Here is a 25,402-nt window from a genome sequence, read left to right on the forward strand (position 1 = left end):
ATATGGGATTGACAAGGCAACTGTTAGGTGGATTCACAACTGGCTGAGTGAAAAGTGGTCATAAATGGCTGCACATCCAAGTGTAAGAATATGTGAATTGGGCTATACAGCAGCACATGTGAAAAAGACTTTGGTATACTAATAGATCATGGGCTGAACATGAGTCAACAATGTGATGCAGCAGCCAAAAAGGCAAACACAATTCTAGGATGTATTAAAAGAAGCATAGCGTCTAGATCATGTGAGGTTATTGTCAGACCTCACCTGGAATACTGCCCAGTTCTGGGCAACCCACTTTAAAAAAGACATAGATAAACTGGAGCAAGTTCAGAGAAGAGTTACCAAGATGGTGAGCGGTCTGCAAATCATGTCCTATTAGGAACGGTTTTAGGATCTGGGAATGTTTAACTTGCAAAAAAGAAGGCTGAGAGTAGACTTAATAGCTGTCTACAAATATCTGAAGGGCTGTCACAGTGTAGAGGGATCAGCCCTATTCTCATTTACACAAGGAAAGACTAGAAGCAATGGGATGAAACTGAAAGGGAGGAGACACAAATTAGATGTTAGAAAAAACTTTCTGACAGTGAGGGTGATCAATGAGTGGAATAGGTTACCACGGGAGGTGGTGAGTTCTCCTTCAATGGAAGTGTTAAAACAAAGGCTGGACAAACATCTGTCTGGGATGATTTAGTGAATCCTGCACTGAGCAGGGGGTTGGATCCGATGACCCTGGAGGTCCCTTCCAACACCACCATTCTATGATACTATGAGATCTTATTGAACCAAGTAAGCTAAGAGGATAGTCAAACCTACTACAGTGCACTGTAAATGCATTTACAAGGAAATTTGGGAAGAAGACTGTAGGTAAGCAAAGATGGACTGTAACAAATGTCTCCACTCCTGCCTACAAAATGTGAATAAGACTCCATAAACTAAAGGCCCATTTAGACACAACGAGAATCGCTCAAAAATCACTCAAAGCCGCCTTTTGAGTGATTCTCGTTCCGTCTAAATGCACTGACATCGTGCAGTTTTCGTGCACGAATCGTTGATCGCTGAATTCTAGCTTCTAACTCTGTGGGGCTGAAGGAATACCCTGCAATAGCTGTCACAGCGGTGGCAGAAGTCCTCGATGTACTGCCTATGTTTTCAATGGGGTTGGCGCTGCTATCAGCCCTATTGAAAGCAATGAACAATATTGTATATTTTTCTTAGCCCTGTGAGGCTTGAGTGAAAAATTGCAAATGAGTATGAAACAATTGAAAATCACTGGTTTCCTAATTATGCGTTTTCACTCGCTCTTACATCGCAAGAAAACTTATTGCTAGTGGGTAGGAACCCTTACTAAAAAAAGGGGTGTGATTTTAATGGGAAAGGGGGCAATGTCTAAACATGACATTGTGCGCCAAAATTTTGGTGCAAAAATCTAGCGCAAATTAAGCCAATAATAGATTATATAAATTTAGACAAAAGTGCCTAAACATGCACCAATTTTTCATCCTCATGAGCCGCAGTGATAAACTTGGTGCATTTTTAGAGTCTAGCCTATATTTACACTTTAAATATGCGTCAGTGTTTTGGCCAACTTCTCGCCCTAGGCTCAAAAGATGCAGCTTCACTTTTACAAGAATGTGATCTTTTGCATGAAGGGCGGGTAGCCCAGAAAAAGAGAAGCAAAGTCAAAAGTTTACCTGGAGAGCCTGCGGGTGTCTCAGCAGCTCAGTTCTCTTGCCACCTTGAGGTTGTGGTGCCCATTTTTACCCGCACTAGATTGATATATGCAGAGAATTACAAGGCTTCTCCAGGGGCTAGGGGTGGCACGTGTCTGAGCAGAGAGGGAGAGAATCAGCATCCTACCACACATTGGCTGCACCTTAGTAGTACAGAATGGGAATGGCCTTATTTAATAGTAATGGGATGTGTTTAGTCAGTGTCCTGAATTTGTGGAGCAGGGTATAGGGACATGCCAAAAACTAAAATCCCAATTTTTATTTTCTTTGAAACTTTAAAGTGCACTAACCTTTTAGACCACTTCTGCTCATCTTCTGGCTTATATTTGTCTCATCATTTCTGTAATAAACTTGCATTCAAAATTTGGTTGCCTTGCCACTGTAAATCACGCTTGAAGTGGCCGCTATTAGGGGGAGGGGTCTCCCAGCTTCTCTGCAATAACTGTCTGTGGTTAGGTAAAGAGCTTTTGTAATTAAAAAGGACAGAGGGACGTTTCCTTTTCAATAGGGGGAGAAGCTATCTTCACAGACAGCTCCCGTGCACTAAGAGGCTGCAGCCTCACAGATCTGCAGACACTGTGAGAACGACCTCCAAAATCTCTGCCTCTGTGCATTTGTGTGTGCATACATTATGTTGAGTTTAATCACGATTTAACTAGAATTTCTGAATTGTCCTGGGAGGGCAGAAGGGCAGGCATTCAGATACTGCCCCCCTGTTGATTGGACAACAAAAACTGTTCAATACAGCATTGGAAGGGCAAGAAAGCGCAGGACAGTGAACTACTAGCAGAATGCTAGGTTTGCTACATGCCTTCTTCCTAAAAGCGGATTAAAAACAGCGGGGAAACAGAAAAAGGGAAAAGACCACCTGAAAATAAGAAATTACAGACATGAAACAGGGCAAACAGCTGCAACACCCCAGAGGGATGACCCCGGACACTTAACTAACGTTAAGAGCTGGGGGGGATAGGTGTTGGCTTGTCATGGTGGCACTTACCAGGCTCTGGTCCCAGAGGGATGACACGTAGCCAAGGCCAGAGCAGGACTGCAGTCCAGCTTCGACACCCCTAGGATAGGGAGTCCTATCAGTCCACATTATCTGTACGGCACCGCTCCTGGACTGGGAGCACTCCAGGGGAGGAAGGGGCTGGGGTCGCTCCACGGCCTCTCTGGCAGACAATTATTCAAAGCAAAAAGAGTTGGCAATAACACCCTGCATGGCATGTGTGGGTGTGTCTCAGTAGAGTACCTCCGAGTGGAGATCCTAACTTTGGATGGCTCCACAGGAAAAACCTGTAGTGTGAAATTGTACCTATGCGATGGATTCCTCTACACAGCACTAGTTTGAAGTGCTCTCTCTCTCTGATGGTGGGTCTCACTCTATTCACATCCAGACTTCACTCGATACGGGATGTCTCTCCTCTTCCTCCATCTTCACCTACATGAAAAGCTGAAGGTGCTTCAATGCGGCTCTTTGTTAGCACTCTCTCTAAAGACAAGATGGAAGAACTCCTTCCCGCTCTCAAGCACTCCTATTTATACCCTCACTCATACCACATGACATGACAAACTGATACATCTACATGCAGGCAATGATTTTATTACTGTTAACCTCTCAAGCGCTGCAGCTGTGCAACACACACACTGGATATGACAGGACAAGCTTTGCACAGTGCATCTACATAGGACAAAACATGTATGACATTTTTGGAGGGGACCAGGATGGTGTTCTGGGCCATTACACCCCCATAGCTCCACTCTCACTCACTGCTCCCGGGATCCCCAAGGGATATCCCGATAGTACAGAGTGGGTGGGGCTATAAGGCTTCTCACAGGGATTCCCTATAGCAAAGAGAGCGGGGCGGGGCTAGAGGATGGTCCCTCTCTTGGGGAAGCCATGTAACCCCATCCCCTCTCTCCCCCCGATGTAGGGTAATCCCTTATGGAGCGAAGTGGAGGGAGTCGCCTATTGCCCCTGCTTGTGGGGAATTGCCCAGCAGCGGGGCTAGAGGAATACCCTGCTGCTTACAGCAGGACAGTTAAAACGTGCTGCCCAGAGACACATTTTAAATGTCCCGCGTAAATTTCTGTTAGTCCCCATGGGGATTAAGGGAACCCTCGGAAGTCCCTTCATCCCTGCGGGGTCTAACAGGAGTTTACAGCAGGACATTTAAAATGTGCCTCTAGGCAGCACGTTTTAACTGTCCTGCTGTAAGCAGCGGGGTATTGCTTCTGTCGGCAGAAATCCTCCTCATGGCTTATCATCTTCTTTTCCTGTGCAGGAGTTTCCATAGACTCCTCCTCCCATAGGAGTCTATGGAAACTCCTGCATATCGCGCCCCAAGGATAGGTCAGGTCCTATCTTTTCTCGCAGCTCGGACCTTAGACGTAGCCATTGTAGCCACGCATGTCCTATCTTTGTAAGGTGCAAGTTGGGTTCTGTTAGAAGCGATCTTTTCACAGGCCTCTAATGGGCTAAACACAAGCTCGTGTGAAGGAGGCCTAAGGGACATGTATTTCCAGCCTTCATACTGAGACCCACAATTGTCCCCAGATGTTGTGTGATCACCGCCTGACAGTGACTATATACTCTCAGACAGTGATCACACAGTATACTGTATTACTGTGTACACATTAGCCTTTTGCAAAAGAACAGAGCTCGTTCTCATTAACCACTCAAAAACCAGTCTTTTCTCTCTGCCTGCTAGATAGCAGCTCATTATCACATGGTTCTCTCATTACCACAGCTGACCACTAGGGGCACTAGCGTTCTCGCCCCTATCCCACAGCACAGCACTAGGACTACTGACGCTGGTCACGAGACGTACTCTCTGCGCCCTGCGGCCATTTTGTTGTAGCCTCTTATTATCCTACAGTCAGTATTTCTACAAGAAAATGGCGCGTCTCCAGCACTTCCCAGCAGGCTGTGCGTACTTCCTGCGGTGTGAGAGGCTGGGAGCTGCCGCTGACGATGGCAGTGGGCCGGGCTCTGTGAGCGGCGGTCACACAGGGGGAACCGGTCGGACGGGAACATCGCCCGCTAACTGCCAGCGAGTACCGCATTCCCGCACCGACCATGGCGCTCCCGCGGCGGGCTCTGCTGCTCCTCGGCCTCTGCGCGCTGCCCGGCCTGCTGCTGGCCGTGCAGGAAGATGACGGCACGCACCGCAACCGGGAGCCGCCGCTGCCGCAGAAACCCGAGCTGGTGGCCCGGGCGGAGGTGAGGACACTGCTGCCTCTGTACTGGGGGCACTGGGGGGTGCTGGTCTGTATGCTAATGGGTGCAGGTGGGCACTGGTGTATACTGGTGGGTATTGTTTTATTCTAGTGGGTACTGGTCTATTATTGGTACTGGCAGGCACACTAATGGGCACTGATGTATACTGGTGGGTACTGGTCTATTATGGGCACTGGCAGGCACACTAATGGGCACTGATGTATACTGGTGTGTGTATATACACTAATGGGCACTGTATGCTGGTGGGCACTGATGTATACTGGTGTGTGTATATACTAATGGGCACTGTATGCTGGTGGGTACTGGTCTATTATGGGCACTGGCAGGCACACTAATGGGCAGTGGTGTATACTGGTGGGTACTAGTTTATTATGGGCACTGGTGTGTGTGTGTGTATACTAATGGGCACTGTATGCTGGTGGGTACTGGCCTATTATGGGCACTGGCAGGCACACTAATGGGCACTCATGTATACTGGTGGGTACTGGTCTATTATGGGCACTGGTGTGTATATACTAATGGGCACTGTATGTTGGTGGGTACTAGTCTATTATGGGCACTGACGGGCACACTAATGGGCGCCGGTGTCCATTGTGACCGACTTGTACCGCCTAGTATACGCCCAGTCTTGGGGTTCAGCCCCCCATTGTGTTATCAGTGGCTGCGGTGAGGTTGTGGTCTGGCCACATCCATGTCGGCTGTATATAGGTGTACCGCCATCCTGTGCACATCAGTACCCAGGGCTGCCGGCCTCCTCTAGGCTGCCTGTCCACGGGCCTGGGGGCAGGAGCCGCACACTGATCTCCGCCGGTCCGCCTATCTGACAGGCTGACTGCGGGGAATCGCGGTAACTTCGTAGCATGCTGCGATTTGCCGCCCGTGAGCGGAGAATCACAATGCTTCTCCGCTCGACAGCGGGGAGCGCTCTCCATAGCAGCGCTATGGAAAGCTTTCACTGCGTTCCCCGCAGCCGGATTATCGCCGCGGGGAACGCAATTCAAACCCGCCCGTGCTGCTGCGGTACTCGCCCAGTCTGATATAAGGGGGGGTCCAGGACTGAACAGGTTTCTTTTTTTACTGGCCTAAAGTGGTGTAAAATAAAGTAAAAATCAGGGGACACGGGACCCCGGTCTTGGGATTGGCGGGGGCTAAGCAGTGACATCTCCACCAATCATATAGTCTTCCCATTTAACCCTTATTCACAAGGTAGGTGATAACGATCAGAGCAGTGGGCGGTCCCACGGCCGCATCCCTGGCTAACCAGGAGGATGGGCGGCTCCGAGGTCCATGAGTGGCCGGGGGTCCATGAGTGGCCGGGGGTCCATGAGTGGCCGGGGGTCCTGTGTGCTACTGGTCCGGCCATTCCCACATGACTCCTGGAGGAAGCCAAGCGCTCTCTAACACCTACATGGCACCGCTCCATACATTCAGGTATCCTGGTGCAGTGTCTCTAACACCTACATGGCAGCGCTCCTTTCATTCAGGTACCCTGGCGCAGTGTCTCTAACACCTACATGGCAGCGCTCCTTTCATTCAGGTACCCTGGCGCAGTGTCTCTAACACCTACATGGCAGCGCTCCTTTCATTCAGGTACCCTGGCGCAGTGTCTATAACACCTACATGGCAGCGCTCCTTTCATTCAGGTACCCTGGCGCAGTGTCTCTAACACCTACATGGCAGCGCTCCTTTCATTCAGGTACCCTGGCGCAGTGTCTATAACACCTACATGGCACCGCTCCGTTCATTCAGGTACCCTGGCGCAGCGTCTATAACACCTACATGGCACCGCTCCGTTCATTCAGGTACCCTGGCGCAGCGTCTATAACACCTACATGGCACCGCTCCGTTCATTCAGGTACCCTGGCGCAGCGTCTATAACACCTACATGGCACCGCTCCGTTCATTCTGGTACCCTGGCGCAGTGTCTATAACACCTACATGGCACGGCTCCGTTCATTCAGGTACCCTGGCGCAGTGTCTCTAACACCTACATGGCACCGCTCCGTTCATTCAGGTACCCCGGCGCAGTGTCTATAACACCTACATGGCACCGCTCCGTTCATTCAGCTGCCCTGGCGCAGTGTCTCTAACACCTACATGGCACCGCTCCGTTCATTCAGCTGCCCTGGCGCAGTGTCTCTAACACCTACATGGCACCGCTCCGTTCATTCAGCTGCCCTGGCGCAGTGTCTCTAACACCTACATGGCACCGCTCCGTTCATTCAGCTGCCCTGGCGCAGTGTCTATTTATAGCTTTTCTCGGGTGAATTAGCATTTCTGGAGTTATAAATATAACTGTCAGATAAAATGTAGGAAAACCAGTCTGGTTTGGCTGTGAGGTCGGAGCCGCTTACACTTCTGCCATGTGACACGTGGTGTAGGTGCCGCCCCGCGGTTGGCCTCATTAGCCGGGAGAGGGGAGTAACAGCACAAGTTCATCTTATCATGTAGGATCTCAGCCCGGCTGGCAGCACAGTGCCAGCTGGCACAGGGCGTGCAGGTGGCATCAGTCCAGAATCCTATATACTCCATTGAGTGTTCAGGATGGCACGGGTCCTCTCTGGGGGCTTCTGCCATTAGTGATGCCAGCGGTGATTGTTAGTTACCATCTGACCAAATTAATCCTGAGACTTGTAGTCCATAGAATGAAGGTAACCTCATCGCACACGTGTGGCGGAGGGCGCGCCCTGGCGATACGGGGCGGCACAGCGCTCGATTGTTTCTCCTTCCATAGTCAGACTTGGCGGCTACATCTTCCCTTGTTTCCTGGCGACGCGTTAATGCCGCGTTTACGCTAAACGGCTGCCGTTTGAGTTCACTCCTTGGAGTGATTATTGCCCAGAAGTCGCCCCTGTGAAGCCGCCTTTACTGTCTGGTTGGACCCGTCTGATCACATCTTCTAAGATTTGAATGCAGCATTGTGCTGCAAAGCATCATGGGAGCGTCATACTGCGATTACTATGGCGTTCAAGACGCCGCAGTGAAGAGTGCATGTGTGAGAGCGGCCTTACGCCAGGCGCACATGACCGTATCATAAAACACTGCGCATGTACAGCGTATTTTCCGCACGGTCTTGCGCTGACTTACTGTTTTTTTTGTTTTTTTTTTAAACTTCCTTCTAGTGTCTTTTAGCAACATATGTAAAAACCGCCATATATACGTAACGTAATTGTATGCACTGTGTTCCAAACGCTCCTATAGAAAACAATAAGGACTAATGTCCGCGGGCAGTTTGTTACCGTGTGTGACAAGCGGTCCATGGAGGCAATGAGAGTCAATGAACACCAGCATGTCGACAGACGCGTGTAAAAAATTGCGGCATGCTTTTTTTTTTACCAGCATAATACGTGCGTGCAGCCCCCATTAAACTCTATGGATATGTGAGCATACACACCCCATTACGTAAGCCTTGCGCGTGAAACGCTTGTCGCCTAGCAAAATGCTAATTAATCACTGTATATGCTTATTTCCCAGACTGCAGGTTTTTTTCCCGCCCGTATGGAAACGCAGAGACATACGCAGCCATACCCACTAAAAAACACCCAAAAACCGCATACGCACTCATGGAAATACACTAGTAATATGCAGGTTTTGATACGCAGCATTTACGCTGCCCGTGGACATGAGCCCTGAGGCCGTACACCCTTGATACGCGGTAAAATAGAACATGCTGCGGTCTTTTTTTACGCTTATGAGTGGAGCAATGAAAATCAATGCACGTTCATCGCGCCATTCATCGTGTCTGATGCCCACATAAAACGTAATACAAGTACATTCATGTGAGTCCGGCCCTTGCGATGGATGCGTCTTTGCACGTGTGTCCGTTACTCTAGGCCCCCTATACAGATGCCACATGTATGGTAAAGTACACCAGTGCCTATGAGCAGCTATATTACAGCATTACCAGCGGCACTTAACTTCCAGGATACTTAATGATGAATAGTTGGCATCACGCTGTGTGCCATGACATGCCAGGGTGAGTTGCTCAGAAACGGCCTGCACTATAATAAAGACTCGCTGCTGGGGCTGGCACAGATCTGTGTGTTCTTAGTGCTCCATGCTGGCATCATGTGCTGAGTACCGTGATAGTAGCCTGCAGCAGCCAGACCCCGCACATACAGCGCCCGCTAGTGCTAGATACATAGTCCGCTAATAAGAGCCCGATGACACTGAACAGTTATCATTCACGCAATTGTTGGATCGTGCCAGTTTGAACAATAATCGCTCTCTTGCTATTCATTCATTCACTGGTACAGCGAATGTGAACAACTGAACCATCAGTGAACAAAACTTTCATGATTTATCTGCCAGTATAAAAGGTTTGCACAAGCGAGCTGCGGACGGAACGGCGCGCATGGAGTACGGAACGTCTCACAACACCGGACATAAAGCTCCTCTATCGTGCGAATGATCGTTAGATCGAGTGATTTGCACAATAAATCTGCGTTTAGATTGAACAATTTTGTTATTAAAAATTGTCGCAACAAGCAAAAGTGAGCAATAATTGTTGGGGTCAAACCCGAGCAAATGACGAACGAGAATCATACAGTCTCAGCAGGATTAGAACTCCTTGTTGGCTCATGCACTCGTTGTAACCTAGTATGTTAGTCTGGGTTTACACGGGACAGAAATCTCATGGCTTGGCCGCACTGGAAACCGCGGGAGAGCCGCAGCTTCAAACCCCGCGGCATGTCGCTGCAGGTGTTGGAGCAGTTCGGCCGCCCGCATTCCGTTGCCGCTTTCTCTCCCCATAGAGAGGGGTGAAGCCGCAGCAGAAAAAAAAAAAAAAATCTTCATGCCGCGGAATTGAATTACACACCGCATGTCTGTTTCCGCCCGGCTTTGCCATAACGGATTGGCCGCCCCGTGTGGACGAGATTTTTGCAAAATCTCATCCACGTGGCTGGCTAATCCCGGGATTAGGATCCACAGGTGGTATTGCCGCACAATAATTCCGCAGCAATTCCACCCCGTGTGAACCCAGCTTTGGGCTGGAAGAAGACCGTGTCCTCCATCCAGTGCAGCCTGTTTCCACTCCCTCTTGTTGCTCCAGTGGAAGGCAAAAAAACACCCAATGAGGTAGTAGCCAATTTAGCCCATTTGGGGGGTGGGATTCCTGCGTTGTACGTAGGAAGGTGAAGCGGTGAACGATTCTCCGATCATCTGCTGTCCATACAGGACGCATGAGCGCCAACAAGTTAGTGACGGCACTCGCTCATTCAAACGAGTATCAGCTTGTCTAAAAGTGGCATTCCTGTTCCGTGTGACCGCGGTGCAGCGACGGAACGACCAGGATGAGTTGTTAGATTGTCCCTGATTAGATCTTTCATGCGGACCTACAAGTCATCGTTTGTCTACCGCCAATCCTTTGGTGTAAACGGGGGTTGTGATTTGCTGATAGAAAGCAGTGGCAGGAGGGTGACTAGCGGAAGGTTATGGCCCAATGAACGATCCAAACTGCCCAATTATTGCTCAGTGTAAACGCATGCCGTGAGAAGATATACGATGGCTGCTCCACCGCTGGTCACATGCTCCTTCCGATTTATCTTACCATGTAAAAGGACGCTTCCTCTTTCCTCGAGGGCCTTACCGGTGCGACCTCTATAAGGGGATGACCGGACACTACGCCCCTTTGGTACAACACTGACCTTGTTTGTCTCTTCTGCCGCAAGAAGGAAGTAAACTAGTCAGTAACTTTCTGTTCTATTGCCAATCTGCACAGGAAAATGTCTTCCTGGATGAAACAGTCTTGGCTACGTCTCTAAGTAGCATGGATGCATCATGTCCTCTGCAGCTGATCGATCTTGTTGCGTTTGGGTCTTAGGCCTCCCTCACACAGACGTTTGCAGAAATGCAGCGTTTCAGCCTGGTTCTGGCATTTGTTATGCCAGCACAGCTGTAAATGCGGCCAACGAAGTTCGAGGGGGAAAAAAGCCAATCCCTTCCGCTGCTCCAGGCTTCCCCTGCACCGACAGATCATCTATTGCTGGTAGGTTTGAGAACCCCACCTCTAGCAAGAGATTGCTGTGATTGACTCTCGGCACTGACTCAGCCAATCGGAGCCAGCGATCTCAGCCAGTAGAGATGGTCCCACCCACCTGACCACTCTCCATCATGTGCGGGAAACTTATAAAGACGATTTCTCCAGGTTTGCTTTAACCCCTTCCCGCCCCATGATGTAAGGGTACGTCATGGGAGCGGGGTGCTTCCCGCAAAATGACGTACCCTTACGTCATAGGGATAGCGCGAGATCATAGCAGATCTCACGCTATCCCGCAGCGGGAGCCGGCTGTCACTAGTAGCCGGAGTCCCGCTGCAACAGCGGGGGGCATTAAAGATCTAAGTAGATCACGGCAGGAAAAGGGTTCACAGAGGGAGCACACTCCCTCTGTGACTCCAGCCGGCTCTCGCGATAACATTGCAGCGATCTGCAGTCCTGCAGTGAAAGTGCCTCAGAGGGACATATAGGGTGTAAAAATAAGAGCAAAATAAAGTACAAAAAATACAAATGTAAAAATTTTTTTTTAGCATTTTGCCTCCCAAAAACCGCAATAAAAGTGATTTTAAAAAAGTATGTACCCCAAAATGGCACCAATAAAAACTACAGCTCGTCTTGCAAAAAATAAGCCCACAGAGAGCTCCGTCCGTGGAAAAATAAAAAAGTTATAGGACTTTGAATGCAGTGAGTTTAGTAAAAAAAACAATTTCCAAAAAAAGGGTTTTTATTGTGGAAAAACCTAAAAAAAATATAGGAATTTTGGTATCGTAACCGTACCGGCCCGCAGAAAAAAATGCAACGTGTCATTTATGCTGCATAATTAATGCTTTAAAAAAAAAAAAAAATCTATGGCAGAATTGATGCGTTTTCTCCCCCTACGATCATAAAAAAAAATAAGTTTTACAATATAGTCTATGTACCCAAAAATGGTACCGATGAAAACTACAGTTCGCCACGCAAAAAACAAGCCCTTATACGTCCGCGTCAACGGAAAAATTAAAGTTATGGCTGTTGAAAAATGGAGATGAAAAAATACCAAAAATCGTTTGGTCCTCAATGCCAAAATAGGCCATGTCATTAAGGGGTTAATAAAAAGCAACAACAAACTAAGGCCCAATGTCCACTTGTAGGCACGGATACCACTACTGAATCCCTCAGTGGTATCCGTGCGTGCCCGCAGCCATGGACATAAAAACACAGTTTACCTGTCCAGGTCCACCACGTGTCTCCTCCATGCCGGCTGGTTCGTCTTTCTTCAGCATGGCGGATGCATCCGTGAGTAGCGGATGACGTGCCGGACGCATGCGCGGTGCTTTCTTTTTTGTTCTTAAACCTCCTGCTTTCCCGCGGATCTGCGGGGCGTCCACAGTGTCAGCGGCTGGTGTGCCGCGCATCGGACGGCTTCCATTGACTTCAAAAGAAGCCACCCTGCGGAATCCGCAGAATAATGGAGCATGCTGTGATTTCTCTCCGCGCGTGTGATCTGCCTGCTGGGAATAAAAAGCACATCCGCATGCATTAAATTGCCGTGTGGGTGCTGACGCATCCCTGGGGGCGGCTGGACGTTGCGGATCTCCCACTGATTTTATAATTAAATCCGCCTGTGGACATTGGGCCTTGAAACAGAAGAATGGCATTACTGTATTGTGGTTTAATATGCTGAGAAGTAATGAGCGGTACGTGTTAGACGGAGCCACCAATCATCTCTTCTGTATTCGACGTTTGACATGTCGGGGTGAGATGGGAGGATTGGAAATGGTAAAGGTCAAAATGATCAACTCTTTTGTTCTTGCAAGAGGTAAGCCGCCACCGGAGGAGAATACATAGTGATTCGTGGAGGGTTCTGGAAGGAATTGCTTCCTCTGACCCCCTTCATAGGAATCGGTCGGCAGATAAGAAATAAGTCAGAAAAACCTGAAAGCTTTGCTTTATATAAAGGAGCGTTCTCTTTTAAGGAGGCCGGTGGTGCTGTTTGCTGGTCCTGTGTCATGACCTCCTACTGAATGCCCCTGGTCATACTGGTCATTGAGGTGATAGACACAAGATAAACACCCAATTTGGCAGGATGTCTAGTGATGATGAAATGTCTATATGCCGGCGTGTGACTAGTCCAGGGAGACTATAGGGAAATACTCCTCCGGCCTGCTTGTTCAGCTTCTCTATAGCTGCATTATTGCTCCTGGGCGCTCGTCCCATCTGTTCTGTCTGTTGAGTCATCCGCTATCGGAGTGCGCGGCGTGCCCCGCTTACTGATCCGACTGACGTGGCCCGTCCTCTCCTGTGATGATTCAGTCCCAGAGCACTGCCAGGCGATTGCTTCCTTTTAGAGAGGTAATGATTATTGCTTCTCTAATAGTAATTTGCTGGCGTTGTGCTGCCATGGCTGAGGAGGTGCGTGTCCACAGGCCACAAGGGCCCCGCTTCCTCCTGAAATCCCCCTACCTGTGTGACTATAGGGTTCTTTGTCCCGCGGTACGCATGGTCCACCAGTCACAAAACAGAAATTGGTTATGCCGCGATTTGTTTACCGTGCGAGTTTTCACGTGGTCAAATGATTTAATGCGACCCTATGGCAGCGGGCACGGGCAGAAATTTTTCGGGAAATCCCGCCGCGAAATTTCCGCCCGGGTGCATTCGGCCTTAACAGCATGAATTGTTACAGAACAAACGTGTTCTCACTCCTGGTCTCGGCTTACTTGTTGATATAACTTCAATAAGGACTTTCCTTTCAGTTCTGAAAGAGATCTGAATACAATAACTTTTGCATACGAAGACTGTATATATGTGAGTATTTCATGAGTATTACAAACAATGCTAACCCAAAAGTAAAGGCCCATTTACACGCAAAGATAATCTTTCTAACAATCAAAAGTTTTAGTGATCTTTTTGCATAGTGTTAATGGCCATTAAGATTTTATCATCTTCATTTGCATGTAAAGGGAACCCCAGGAGCTGTTTGCAGAGCCCAGTGTGTGATTAATCACACACCCAGCTGTGCACACAGCTGCATTGTTCTCGTCAGGGGTGTCGGCAAAAGTGGTCAGAAGTGGAGTTAGAACAGTATGGAAGTAAGGCAGTGATGTTTCCTAGGGGGAATCCAATAGGAGTGGTGGGAGCGTTTATCAGAAGTGGCGGAAAGAAAAAGTAGAGCAGTTGTTTGTCGCAGATGAAATCAACAACATTGGCTCTAGTTTTACTCTGCGTGTGTTCCCCATACCCCACTAACCGTATAACTGTTTGCGCTCCCCGGCCTGCAGACACCGGTCTCTTCATGATTAACGACCCTGCTGATGATCAGATTGGTTTCTCCCCCTCATACAAGATGCTAATTATGAATGACCGCACCAGCCATCCTTAAAGAAGTTGTAGCCTTTCTGGCCCCCTTTATATACTCAGTGATACATTGTTGCTCTCTGGTAAGAGATACCTGGAACACACAGGAGCGATTGATGGGAGAATTGTTGGTAAATCCGGGACTCGCTACCTGTAACTCATGAATGAAATGCTGTGTAACATAGTACATGCACGGCCAGCCTTGGTTCTCGCAAGTGGGACAGCATTGTCACTGCGGCTTTTAGTGGGTAGCTGTCACAAGCATCATACAGCCTGAGCAACGGGCAGCATGAAATCCGGACGGGTGTCCACACTTCACAGCGGTATGTTTTACTCTGGACCCCACCTAACTGCACGTATATCACTGATGTTGGGGGGGGGGGGGGGGATTGGTCATCAAGATGGTAGCCGATAAGGGGGCTACACTGCAGGGAAATGGCTGGAATACAAAGGGGAGACCTCCAGACTGTGACAGGCAATTGGGTGAGGGGGCAGAGAAGGAAAAATGTTTTTCCCTGGAATGGCCCTTTAAGGTACTTTAAATGGGATGATTGTCGGGCGCAGAAGTGCCCAACCGTTGTCCCCACGACTATCACCGCTGTGCTTTCACGCTGGAGGGGTGGTTGTTCAGTGAATGCAGATGGAGCACGCTAGAGATCTCCTCCGGCCACCCGCCTCCATTCACTCTGAACAGGCAGTCATTTTCCAAAATTTAGCGTAATGTTTTTTTTTAATGTAAATTGGGCAACACCCCTTTTTTCATCCAAGTTAGAAAATATAGATGAGTGTCTAAAAATGCATAATAAATGTGGTGCAAGACAGTTTTCTGGCTCAATTTGTGCCAGAAAGCTGTCACTTTGAAGGGAAAATCTGCCCCATAAAGCACAATTTATCAGGACTGTGTAACAGTAAAACTGGCATAGTTGCCCATAGCAACCAATTGCAGTGGAGCTTTCGTTGGACACATCATTGCCTTCTAAGTATGCTCGGACCGTGGATAACATAGAAGCAGGGCAGGGGAGAGGTGGAGGGAGTGAGCGGATAGCGGTCACTGCCCCAATACTACAGTCCTGGTTTCTATATGAATATTCATTTTCACATTGTTTTATTGCTGTTGGAGTAATCTGTGACCTGACGGAGTGAGTCATGTGACCTGACGGAGTGAGTCATGTGACCTGACGGAGTGAGTCATGTGACCTGACGGAGTGAGTCATGTGACCTGACGGAGTGAGTCATGTGACCTGACGGAGTGAGTCATGTGACCTGACGGAGTGAGTCATGTGACCTGACGGAGTGAGTCATGTGACCTGACGGAGTGCTCACGCTCCAGCTGATGCGTCATGAACAGTCAGAGGGAGGATCTCCCTCACCTCTCTCCAATCCAGCTAGATCACACCGTAATTATCATCACATTAAGACCGGGCTTTATACTTGCTGGGTACATCCTTAAAGTTTCTGCATCCATTTCTGTGCTGCCCAACTATCCGGGATAAACTGCATAAGTTTTTGCACTGGGTGCTGCCATCTTGATGCTCTGCTTTCTGCCGCAGCAGGAGATCGCAGGTGTAATGTGTTTTTTTTTTTTTTTTTTTCAGCACAGAAGCACTGCGGATCATCCGCGTGAAAAAAAAAAAAATCCCCAACCCCACCTCTCAGCCTTTTGCCCACCTCCCTAATTGATTTTAACCTTCAAATCCTTAGTGCATCCGCAATTGTATTTGCGGATGCACTGTGGATCGTCCGCACCCCTTGACGTCTATTGAGCCCATCCGCACGGAATCCACACTGAAATGGAACATTGCTGCAATTTTTCTTCTGTCTAAAAGGTGGCCAGCTGGGCGGAAAACAGACGGACCCCATTATTGTCATTGGGGTCCGTCTGGTTCTGTACGGTTCGGCTGGGGGGATTCACCTTTCCTGCTCCCCGAACTGAGCAGGAAAGCGGAACCCCAAGCACAGGTGTGAAACCACCTTTATACCGCTGAGGTAAAAATTAAAGCTGCGCTGTGATTGGTTGCTACTACTTATACTGCTGAGGTAAAATGAAAGCTGCGCTATGATTGGTTGCTATGGGCAGCAAAGACAGATTTTCTTTTAGACAGCCTTCATTAGAGTGTGGTGTTGGGGGTCAGCGGTGGGCTACTTTTCTGCGGCCCACCCTATAGAACCCGTTCTAACAAGTTGTCTGTATTTTCTTCCACAGAAGCTCCCTAGCCCACCCCCTGCTGTACATATCGGGAATGTGGACTTCAGCCCCACCACTAACCTGGGCTTCATCCATGCCTTTGTAGCGGCCATATCTGTGATCATTGTGTCGGAGCTGGGAGACAAGACCTTCTTTATAGCTGCCATAATGGCAATGCGCTACAACCGCCTGACCGTCCTCACCGGAGCGATGCTTGCCTTAGGACTGATGACTTGCTTATCAGGTGATTTGTCTTTTGTACCTTCTGTATTCTGTGGTTTGTTTACTTATAACTTACATTGTGTGTGCCGCCATAAACATACAAGACGTCCGTGTAACACCTTACATGGCTGTCGGCCAAGTAGATGGCTCATTCAGCTGACAGTCATTCTTTCCAGCCCCCCTACACACATAAAAACCAGACTCGGCCAGTTCTGCACATGCTCAGTATTAATAGGGGAGTAAGCCGCGGCCGGACGGATCGGGCATAGTGAAATCCAACATGCTGAGCCTTTTTTTCCATGACATCTGCCATTAGTGACACGTTTGCTAGGAGAAGACGATGCTGAGCTTTCTATCTGCATAGCTGAAGGCGCTCCAGCTGTGCCTGCACTGTTCCCTCTAGTTGTTCCATATATAGTATTGTGTTGATTTTTCAAAAATATATTTTCTATGCTCCCATGATCTCTCTCCCAGCACTGCTTTTATTCCTCTCCTTTCTTCACCACTTTGTCCCCTGGCACTGTGTAAAGAGAAGCTGTTCTGTATTGCAGATGGCTTCTTTCTCCACAGCACGCCCAGTCCCAGCTGGACCTAATGCACTGTCAGAGGGTCAGTGCATCAGATTCAGAAATACTGTATACCCAATGCACGCAATGGTGGAAAAAGCAGTCGGCAGCACAGAACAGCTTCTCTTTGCACAGCGCCAGAGAACAGAGCAGCGTAGACAGGAGAAGAATTAAAACCGTACTGGGAGAGAGCGCCTTAGGAAAAAAGCGAAGTATGTTTGAAAATCAATAAAATACTGTAAAAAGCAGGCTTTATAAATAGTTTCTTGATACAGCAGCGCCTGCACTAGAGAGAACAGTGCAATCACAGCTGGAGCTCCCAGCTAAGCTAGCTGAAGATAGATTTCTCAGCACCATCTTCACCTAGATGTATAGCTGAATAGAGGATTTGTACAAGATGTACAGAATAGGCTGATACTTACAGGACCAAAAAAGTTAAAATGATCCTTTGAGTGCGGTATTCAGTTTTCTCCAGTTCTGCTTGGAGCTCCTGTATGTGTCTGTAAAGCTACGCTGTCAGTGAGATGGATATGCAGAAGATGGCTTGTGACAGTGATCCTAAACCATATCCATCTTCACCCCAGCATCGGCACGTGATGTATGACGCTTGTTGTAAATGACTGCGTTCCTTGCCCTACTTCATGCTGTCTCCTTATTCCCTTCCTCAGTGTTATTTGGGTATGCCACCACCGTGATCCCCAGGGTCTACACCTATTATGTATCAACTGCTCTTTTTGCAATATTCGGCATTCGGATGTTAAGGGAAGGGTTAAAGATGAGTCCCGACGAAGGACAGGAGGAATTGGAGGAAGTCCAAGCTGAAATCAAACGAAAAGATGAAGAGGTACTTATTAATGCCGGCACATCCTGTAGACCATTTTGTATTCCGTCATAGGGAATCTATACAGTCCTAGTACTTGTTAAACTGAGTGCAAACTGCTTCTGGGGCCAGAAACGTCTACATATGAAGCCTTCAAAAATGTTCTACCTGTTATACATTTCACTAATATGGCTTTTCTCTGATTTTTCTTCCCAGCTTCAGAGAACAAAGCTCCTAAACGGCCCCAGTGATGTGGAGAGCGGAGTTGGACCAGCTGTTCCCAAGAAGAAATGGATGCAGTTCATCTCCCCAATTTTTGTCCAAGCATTCACCTTGACGTTCCTGGCAGAGTGGGGGGATCGCTCACAGCTAACTACTATTGTCTTGGCAGCTAGAGAGGTTAATATTCACTTCTCCCCTCTTTTCGGAATACCTAGAGGCGTTAGACTGAATGCATAAAGGTTCACCGGTCCGTGATTGTCATTGGGAATTTTGTTGGCCAAATCGAAGAGCGGAGTCCTCTTTGGGCACCTTGTGGTCACACTTGACCTTGGCAATCAAAGGGTTTACGAATCAGAGTGCTATTAGAGTACATGTTCTAGGGCGGCATGGAACACCCATCAAACACTTCTATGGCACACAAAGAAAGAAAAGTGCAGTAGACTAGAGCCCCTTAAGGACCGCAATAAAAAGGGTCTATTGGCGGTGACTAAGGGGCTCAAATACCTTTTTGTTTTACAGTAACTTTAAGTAGTCCTCTCAGAGAGGTTTCACTAATTCTTATAGTCATACGCTAGGAAATGTGAACTTCATAGTGCTGCTTCTCTCGCAGGACCCATTTGGTGTTGCAGTTGGCGGTACTTTAGGACATTGTCTTTGCACTGGGTTAGCGGTCATTGGGGGAAGGATGATTGCGCAGAAGATTTCAGTCCGAACCGGTAAGTAAACTAATTGACTTATTTTCATTCAACTGTACTGTGTGCCCAATAAATAACTAAGCCAGTGTATAGCTATCACGAGAGAGAGCGTCCGCAGTGAGAGATGGCGCTGAAGCGTGAGGTGTTACCATTACATTTTGTCATAAACCATAGTTTATTATACATGACACATTGACACAAGCAAAAATACAAAAAAGTTCGTTTAACGAATGTCAAATATACAGGGTGGGCCACGGAAAAGTAATTCGGCAACACACTGCTATGAATGCGGTCTAAAAGCATAGCAACCAATCACAGCACAGCACTCCTTTTTATACTGCTGAGGTATAATGAAAGCTGTAATGTGGTTACAGAAGTCTGGCAGAGGGACACATGCGAGTGACGCGGCTTAGTTCTTTATCCTGCTCACAGTATCATGTATTCAATCTCTTCTGTGAAGGACCCAACTGGACAACCCCTTCCTCAAAATGTTTGCCTATCAGGAGGCCTTAGAAGGCAGCCACTCTGCAATAATTACTAATGCTTCTAAATAGACAAATGACTGACTCTCCAAGTAAAAATATATATATATCCCCAAACATTGACTATTGCTGAATCCTCGGACTTATCAATATATTACCAATTTCACTTCTTTGTAATTAAGATGATCTTCTGATGGGTCACAGATACAGGTGAGAAGAACACATTAGTGAGGACTGCGATATCAGATCACCAGTCAGTTGTAGTACCAAATGTCTTTATGGAATACTTAAAAGGGTTGTCTGAGACTTTGGGCATTTTATTTATTGATGACCTATACTCTAGATAGGTTGTCAGTGGATGATCAGCAGGTTTCCACTGCTCAGGATCAGCTGATCCGGAGTTGCTGTCAGTGCAGACACCGCAGGAAGCAGATTGCACCGTCCTTACTGCAGTGGCCCAGGTTGGTAGTGCAGGCGCAGATTCTGTTGAATTCAATGCAATACCAGCCTGGACAGCTGCAGTACAGACAGATTCCTACGCTGTCTATACGGACATTGGTGTTGGGATCCCCACCAATCAGCCAATTCCTGAGTGGCAGACCCCAACCGATCATCTGTTGATGACCTGTCTCAAGGATAAGTTATCTACGGAAAAAAATGCCCTTAGTCGTCCCGGACAACTCCTTTTATCCTTCTGTACTGAAAACGTTGTTACTAAAAATGTGACAGGTCTCTTCTGGCCATGTTCCTACAACATAAAGATCTGATGTAGAATCTGACAGATATCGAAGGCTCACCCTCCTGTTTCTGCCTTGGATTTTGCAGTTTGACATACCACATAATCCACAAAATGATTAGCTCTATTGAACGGGGCTAATCTACAATCTGTCAGATTTTCAGTAACTGGGAACGGCATCGAGGGCTTTTTGAGTGGTGGCCTATTATTCTGGAGATCCGTCTGACATCAAACGTCACCGATCTGATCTTCTCACATATATCCATCTACAGATTTTCCAAGATCCTTTTCACTGGGTTTTAAGGGATCCTGATTTAGTGACACTTGCACAGCAGGTTCTCCCAGCAGTTCCTAATTGTTCTCTTTTTCTTCTCTTTCAGTGACCATCATCGGTGGGATAGTTTTCCTGGCTTTTGCTTTCTCCGCGTTATTTATAAGTCCGGATGCTGGTTTTTAGCTTTTTTTTTTTTCTTCAGAAATTCAAATTGTGGGAAAAGACTCCTTTTTTGTACTGTAGTTGTGTATATAATGTACAGGTAGAGAGGAGATGTCCACTGTACAGATCACTCGATGCAAGTGACTATTTTTATGCTCTGTCTCGAAGGTATTGACTGAGTAGCGACTTTTTTCCCCCTTATTTTGTGAATTCAGCCATATTTACAGATGTAAGGTCAACTCTACCCTTAATATTTTAACGCCATTTCTTTTGTATTTCCCGAAGATATGGGTAAAAGGTCTGCACCCATGAAATCAGGAGGAGCAGGTCTTGCCTAGGCCCTGCTGGTCTAGATCTTGGGATACCTGTGACTTTATACCTTTTTTTGAAATACTTTAAATGTTTTGTTTTTAGTTTTTCCTTGTACCCATTAGTTGTCCCCTATCCCCCAACGGCCTCCATCACTATTGTGCCACAAGGGGGCACAGTATCTGGTATGTAGCAATTGTCAATATTTGACATGAGTTCTGTTCAGACTGGTTAACAGCAGGAAGTCCTGGTCTCTGGATGTGAAATGTTTTCACTTCAACTTAGGAAATAAATACATAGAAGAAAAAGTTTTCCTTTTGAGTTGTCAAGCTGATTTAAAGAAGCCCCCAATGTTCTGCATCGGCGTATAGCTGTGTGATTTCAAGAGATGAAACTGTATTACATTTAGGGACGTTGGGCGGGATTAGAAAAAAGCATGGCGGATGTCTTTCAGAAACGGCGCCACTCTTGTGCATGGTATCGCTGAACAGGGCGGAGCTAAGACAGAACACCATCCAATGCAGCCTTTTTTTTTTAATATACCTTTTATCTCCCTTTTGATCGCAATGTATAAAATGTAACATTGTTCAGGATTTGGTAAATGCGTAAACTAGATTCTTTTTCATCGATCCCAGTTCTGCTTTTCGGCACACTGTAGTGATAGTGACGGGAATTACTGAATAAACCAGCACACTCCGCTACAGGCTGAGATACCGATCTTTTCAAATGTGCTCTCATTCGTGCCTCAAGACTAATCGTACTGTAATTCTTATTACTGAAACCATGGATCTTGTTTCTGATGAAGCGGGCATATAAGAAGCAGAGCAGCGGCAGCACACAAGCCAGCGGAGCCTTTCCTGCTGTACTCGCTTGTATCGTAAACGTATTCCAGCTATCCTGAGTGGCCGCTCCACACGGCAATTTTCTTTCTGGTTTGCAAATAATAAATGAGGTCCAATAGTTACATCCTCAGTAAGTTACCGGGGTCAAGGGGGAAAAACAATCTGTCCTTTTGTATAAAACTCAGTTAAGCTCTGTTAATTGTAGCTTTTCAGCTCCAATACTTTGTTTGCAGACAGTATGGCTCTTCAGTTTGTCGGATCATTGGTAACGTGTTCTTCGAGCACAAAACACTCCACACCCGTTTTAGTACCCCCCCCCCTCCTTAAAATGAACCACATATGTACACTCATTGTAAAAATAATTCCCCTAGAAGGAGTTGTCAGACTCTACTGTGTGACCGTAACATTGGTATCAGAGATAACAATATATCGGAGCAAACGGATAATTCATTATGGGAAGCTAAACACTTGAAGGAAGGCTCTAGTACCCTGTTGTACCACCTCTCGCTTGGGTACAGGATGTAATACTGGTGGGCATGGAGGCTCTAGTACCCTGCTGTACCACCTCTAGTTTGGATACAAGATGTGATACGGGCAGGCATGGAGGCTCTAGTACCCTGTTGTACCACCTCTAGCTTGGATACAAGATGTAATACTGGTGGGCATGGAGGCTCTAGTACCCTGCTGTACCACCTCTAGCTTGGATACAAGATGTGATACGGGCAGGCATGGAGGCTCTAGTACCCTGTTGTACCGCCTCTAATTTGGATAAAAGATATGATACGGGAGCGCGTGGAGGCTCTAGTATTTTGTTGTACTGCCTCTAGCTTAGATACAAGATGTACACCTCCATGTCTGCCTGTATCACATAATGTACCACCTCTAGGCTGACTACCACAGGCTACTAGAGCCTCCATGCCCACCCATATAACATCTGGTATGCAAGCGAGAGGCGGTACAACAGGGTACTAGAGCCTCCATGCCCACCTGTATCAAAAGTACAGTATGGTATCCTGCAGCATATCTGTCTACATTTGCTGTATTTGAGCCTCTAAATCGTGCAAACTTGTAGGCTGTCAAAGGTGGCATCTCACATGGTCCCATACATGTTCTATTGGCGATAAATGTGGCAACGGGGTAGGCAACGGAAGTGTGACAATGTTGTGGAGGTATTCTTGTAACGCCCTTGCTGGGTGCAGCTGAGCATTATCGTGCTGGTAAATGCCTCTTGGAAGCCGCCATGAGAGGAACACATGTGGCTGCAGGATGTCCTGTACATATCGCTGAGCTGTCATTATCTCGTGTCATTACTAGACATGAACATGGCCATCGGCAGTGCCCAAACTAAACCTGGATTTGTCACTGAAGACATTCCGGTTCCACTGCGTACTAGTTCAGTTTAGTAATTTACGACATCACTGCAAACTGAGGCAACGGTAGTTGGGTGTTAAAGGCACTACACGTAATGGGCACTGTGAGATCAAATGTCCTTAAACAAGCACCTGGAAATGGTTCCGACAGAGGGGCCTGTAACGATGGCGCCACCTAGCTCTGCATGGTGGAAAACAAAACAGTTAAAGCTGCTTATGTTTGTTGGCCGGACAGACCATCCTCTGTACTGGTGGTCTGTTGAGGGTGTTGTGAGACCCGGCCCACTTATATGCATGCCCCTATGTATCCACTAGTCCTAACATCTAACTACCCGCGTGGTGGGAAGCTTGTCAATACAACTACTCAGATTCTCACATTCCAATAATGCATCCCCTTCAACTCTTCAGTTGTCGTAGAAGCATGTCCATCGCCTATATAAGGTAAAGACCATAAGTATAGAGTCAGGAGGTTGAACTATCAGCGCTTGTGCGGTACGGTCCATCACACAGGCATTAACGCTGACTGAAAAACTGACTAATTTGAAAGCACATACAGCCAACTAAATATCAGGTGTCAGAATGAGATCAGACGACCCACCTGAGGAGAAGGACTTTAAGAGATTTGGATAGAATTGATCATAATACTAGCCAACTTGTTTATATATGAGGGATCTAGTTACATAATGGAGGGGGAAAAATTCACCAGCGTGGCCCTTTAAATGTAAGCTACGTATGAGTCAAAATAAATGGTAAGCAGCAAGAAGTCACCACAGCTCTCTGCTTATTTTTGTGTTTGGAGATGTAAGTTTAATTGTACCATGCTTAGTTCTTAAAGAGGAATTCTGGTATGTTTTACAAGGTGATAACCTGAAATTTTGCAATTTAATGTTGCAACTTGTTTTACAGAGCTCCAGCGATATTGCTTCCCCCCTTACTTAGTTCTCCATGGGTATCCAATGGTTACGACCTGTAGGCTCCGCTGTCTTACTGGTCAGGCATGCTCAGGGACTTCACATTCTGTAATGACATCAGTTTGTACAGTTGTGCATGCACAATTATCTGTAACTGGCAGTGGTGCATTGTGGGAGATGTCGTTTTTGTGCTTCCCAGCAGCCATTTTTAAATGTGAAAATCTGGAGCTGGCTGGCAAGCAGCGGTGGCGCAGGTCAGCAAAAATAATCCTAGAGTTCAGTTGGATATTTGGTATAGTGGGATTAAGTGGAAATATTAGGGAAGTTTTGAAACTCTTGCCCAATCGCCGGAATACCCCTGAAAGTGCACAGTGAAGTAACTACAAGTCTTAAAGCAACTTTCAACAAACTAAATGGCAGAGATGAATTGTGGCTTGATGAGAAATGTGTAACTGCTGTAAATTATTAAAGTATTTTGTGATACCTTTTGTCACTTCTCTATAGCGTATGAATGGTGGGTATAGGAGTTGGTCAGTCAGCAGAAGCTCCAGTAGTCATTGCATCATTTAGATCAGTTATGCCCAACCGGTGTCAGCAGTGGGTACGCCGCGTTCATGCGGTGCAGCTATATTTCCCAGGAGCGCATCAGGTGTGGGGGTTGCGTTAAGCAGTGTGCTCTGCCCAACCATATCATACTTTACTTCTCTGCTGAGCAAGCATGTCTTTCACAAGAACTGCTGGTAACCACAATAGTGGAGGCTTGCTGCATATCTACTGCTTTAACTGACTTCTAGGGCAGCTGTAATACATTGATAAGGATGGAGCTTCTCTTGATGCCTGAAAAGAGGTGGAATTTTAACATACAGTTCTCAGCTGCTTTTCTGATATACTGTGTTTTTTTTTAAAAAACTGTAACTAAACTTATTACAAACTTCGGACGCGATAGTGACATCAAACGTTCGTGTGGGAGTCCAAGGGGCTGAGCCCCCCTACTGCTCAGCAAAACAAACTGCGGTCTTCCACTTACACGGTCCAGGCGCCATAGAAAGTCTAGAGTCTATACCGCTCACGATGAGAGCTGAACGCTTCTGCTTGTTCGTTTTAGCAATTGGTCGGGGGGCTTAGCCCTCAGACCCCACTGATTGAAACTTCTGATATGTTACAAAGTTTTAAAATGTAGGGTGATTTAATTCACAACCACCAGAAGGTTAAAAATGCCACATGCTGCACGCAGCGGAGAAGTAAACACAAGTACATAGGCTCGTCCATCTTCCTAATTTTTTTTGTGTTTGGAAAAAATCTGCAAC

General features: G+C 47.2%; 1 protein-coding gene across 1 annotated transcript; it reads left to right on the forward strand.

Annotated features, from left to right (window-relative positions):
* Positions 1–4,698: 4,698 nt before the first annotated feature.
* On the forward strand, positions 4,699–24,578 carry TMEM165 (transmembrane protein 165). The gene is made up of 6 exons (XM_066573354.1): positions 4,699–4,950; positions 16,503–16,728; positions 17,941–18,116; positions 18,309–18,491; positions 18,925–19,030; positions 20,608–24,578. The coding sequence occupies exons 1-6, from the start codon at positions 4,807–4,809 to the stop codon at positions 20,682–20,684; spliced, it is 912 nt and encodes a 303-aa protein (XP_066429451.1). The 5' UTR covers positions 4,699–4,806; the 3' UTR covers positions 20,685–24,578.
* The last annotated feature ends 824 nt before the right edge of the window (positions 24,579–25,402 follow it).

The sequence above is a fragment of the Eleutherodactylus coqui genome, chromosome 7 (genome assembly GCF_035609145.1).
Source record: "Eleutherodactylus coqui strain aEleCoq1 chromosome 7, aEleCoq1.hap1, whole genome shotgun sequence".
NCBI classification, from domain to species: domain Eukaryota; kingdom Metazoa; phylum Chordata; class Amphibia; order Anura; family Eleutherodactylidae; genus Eleutherodactylus; species Eleutherodactylus coqui.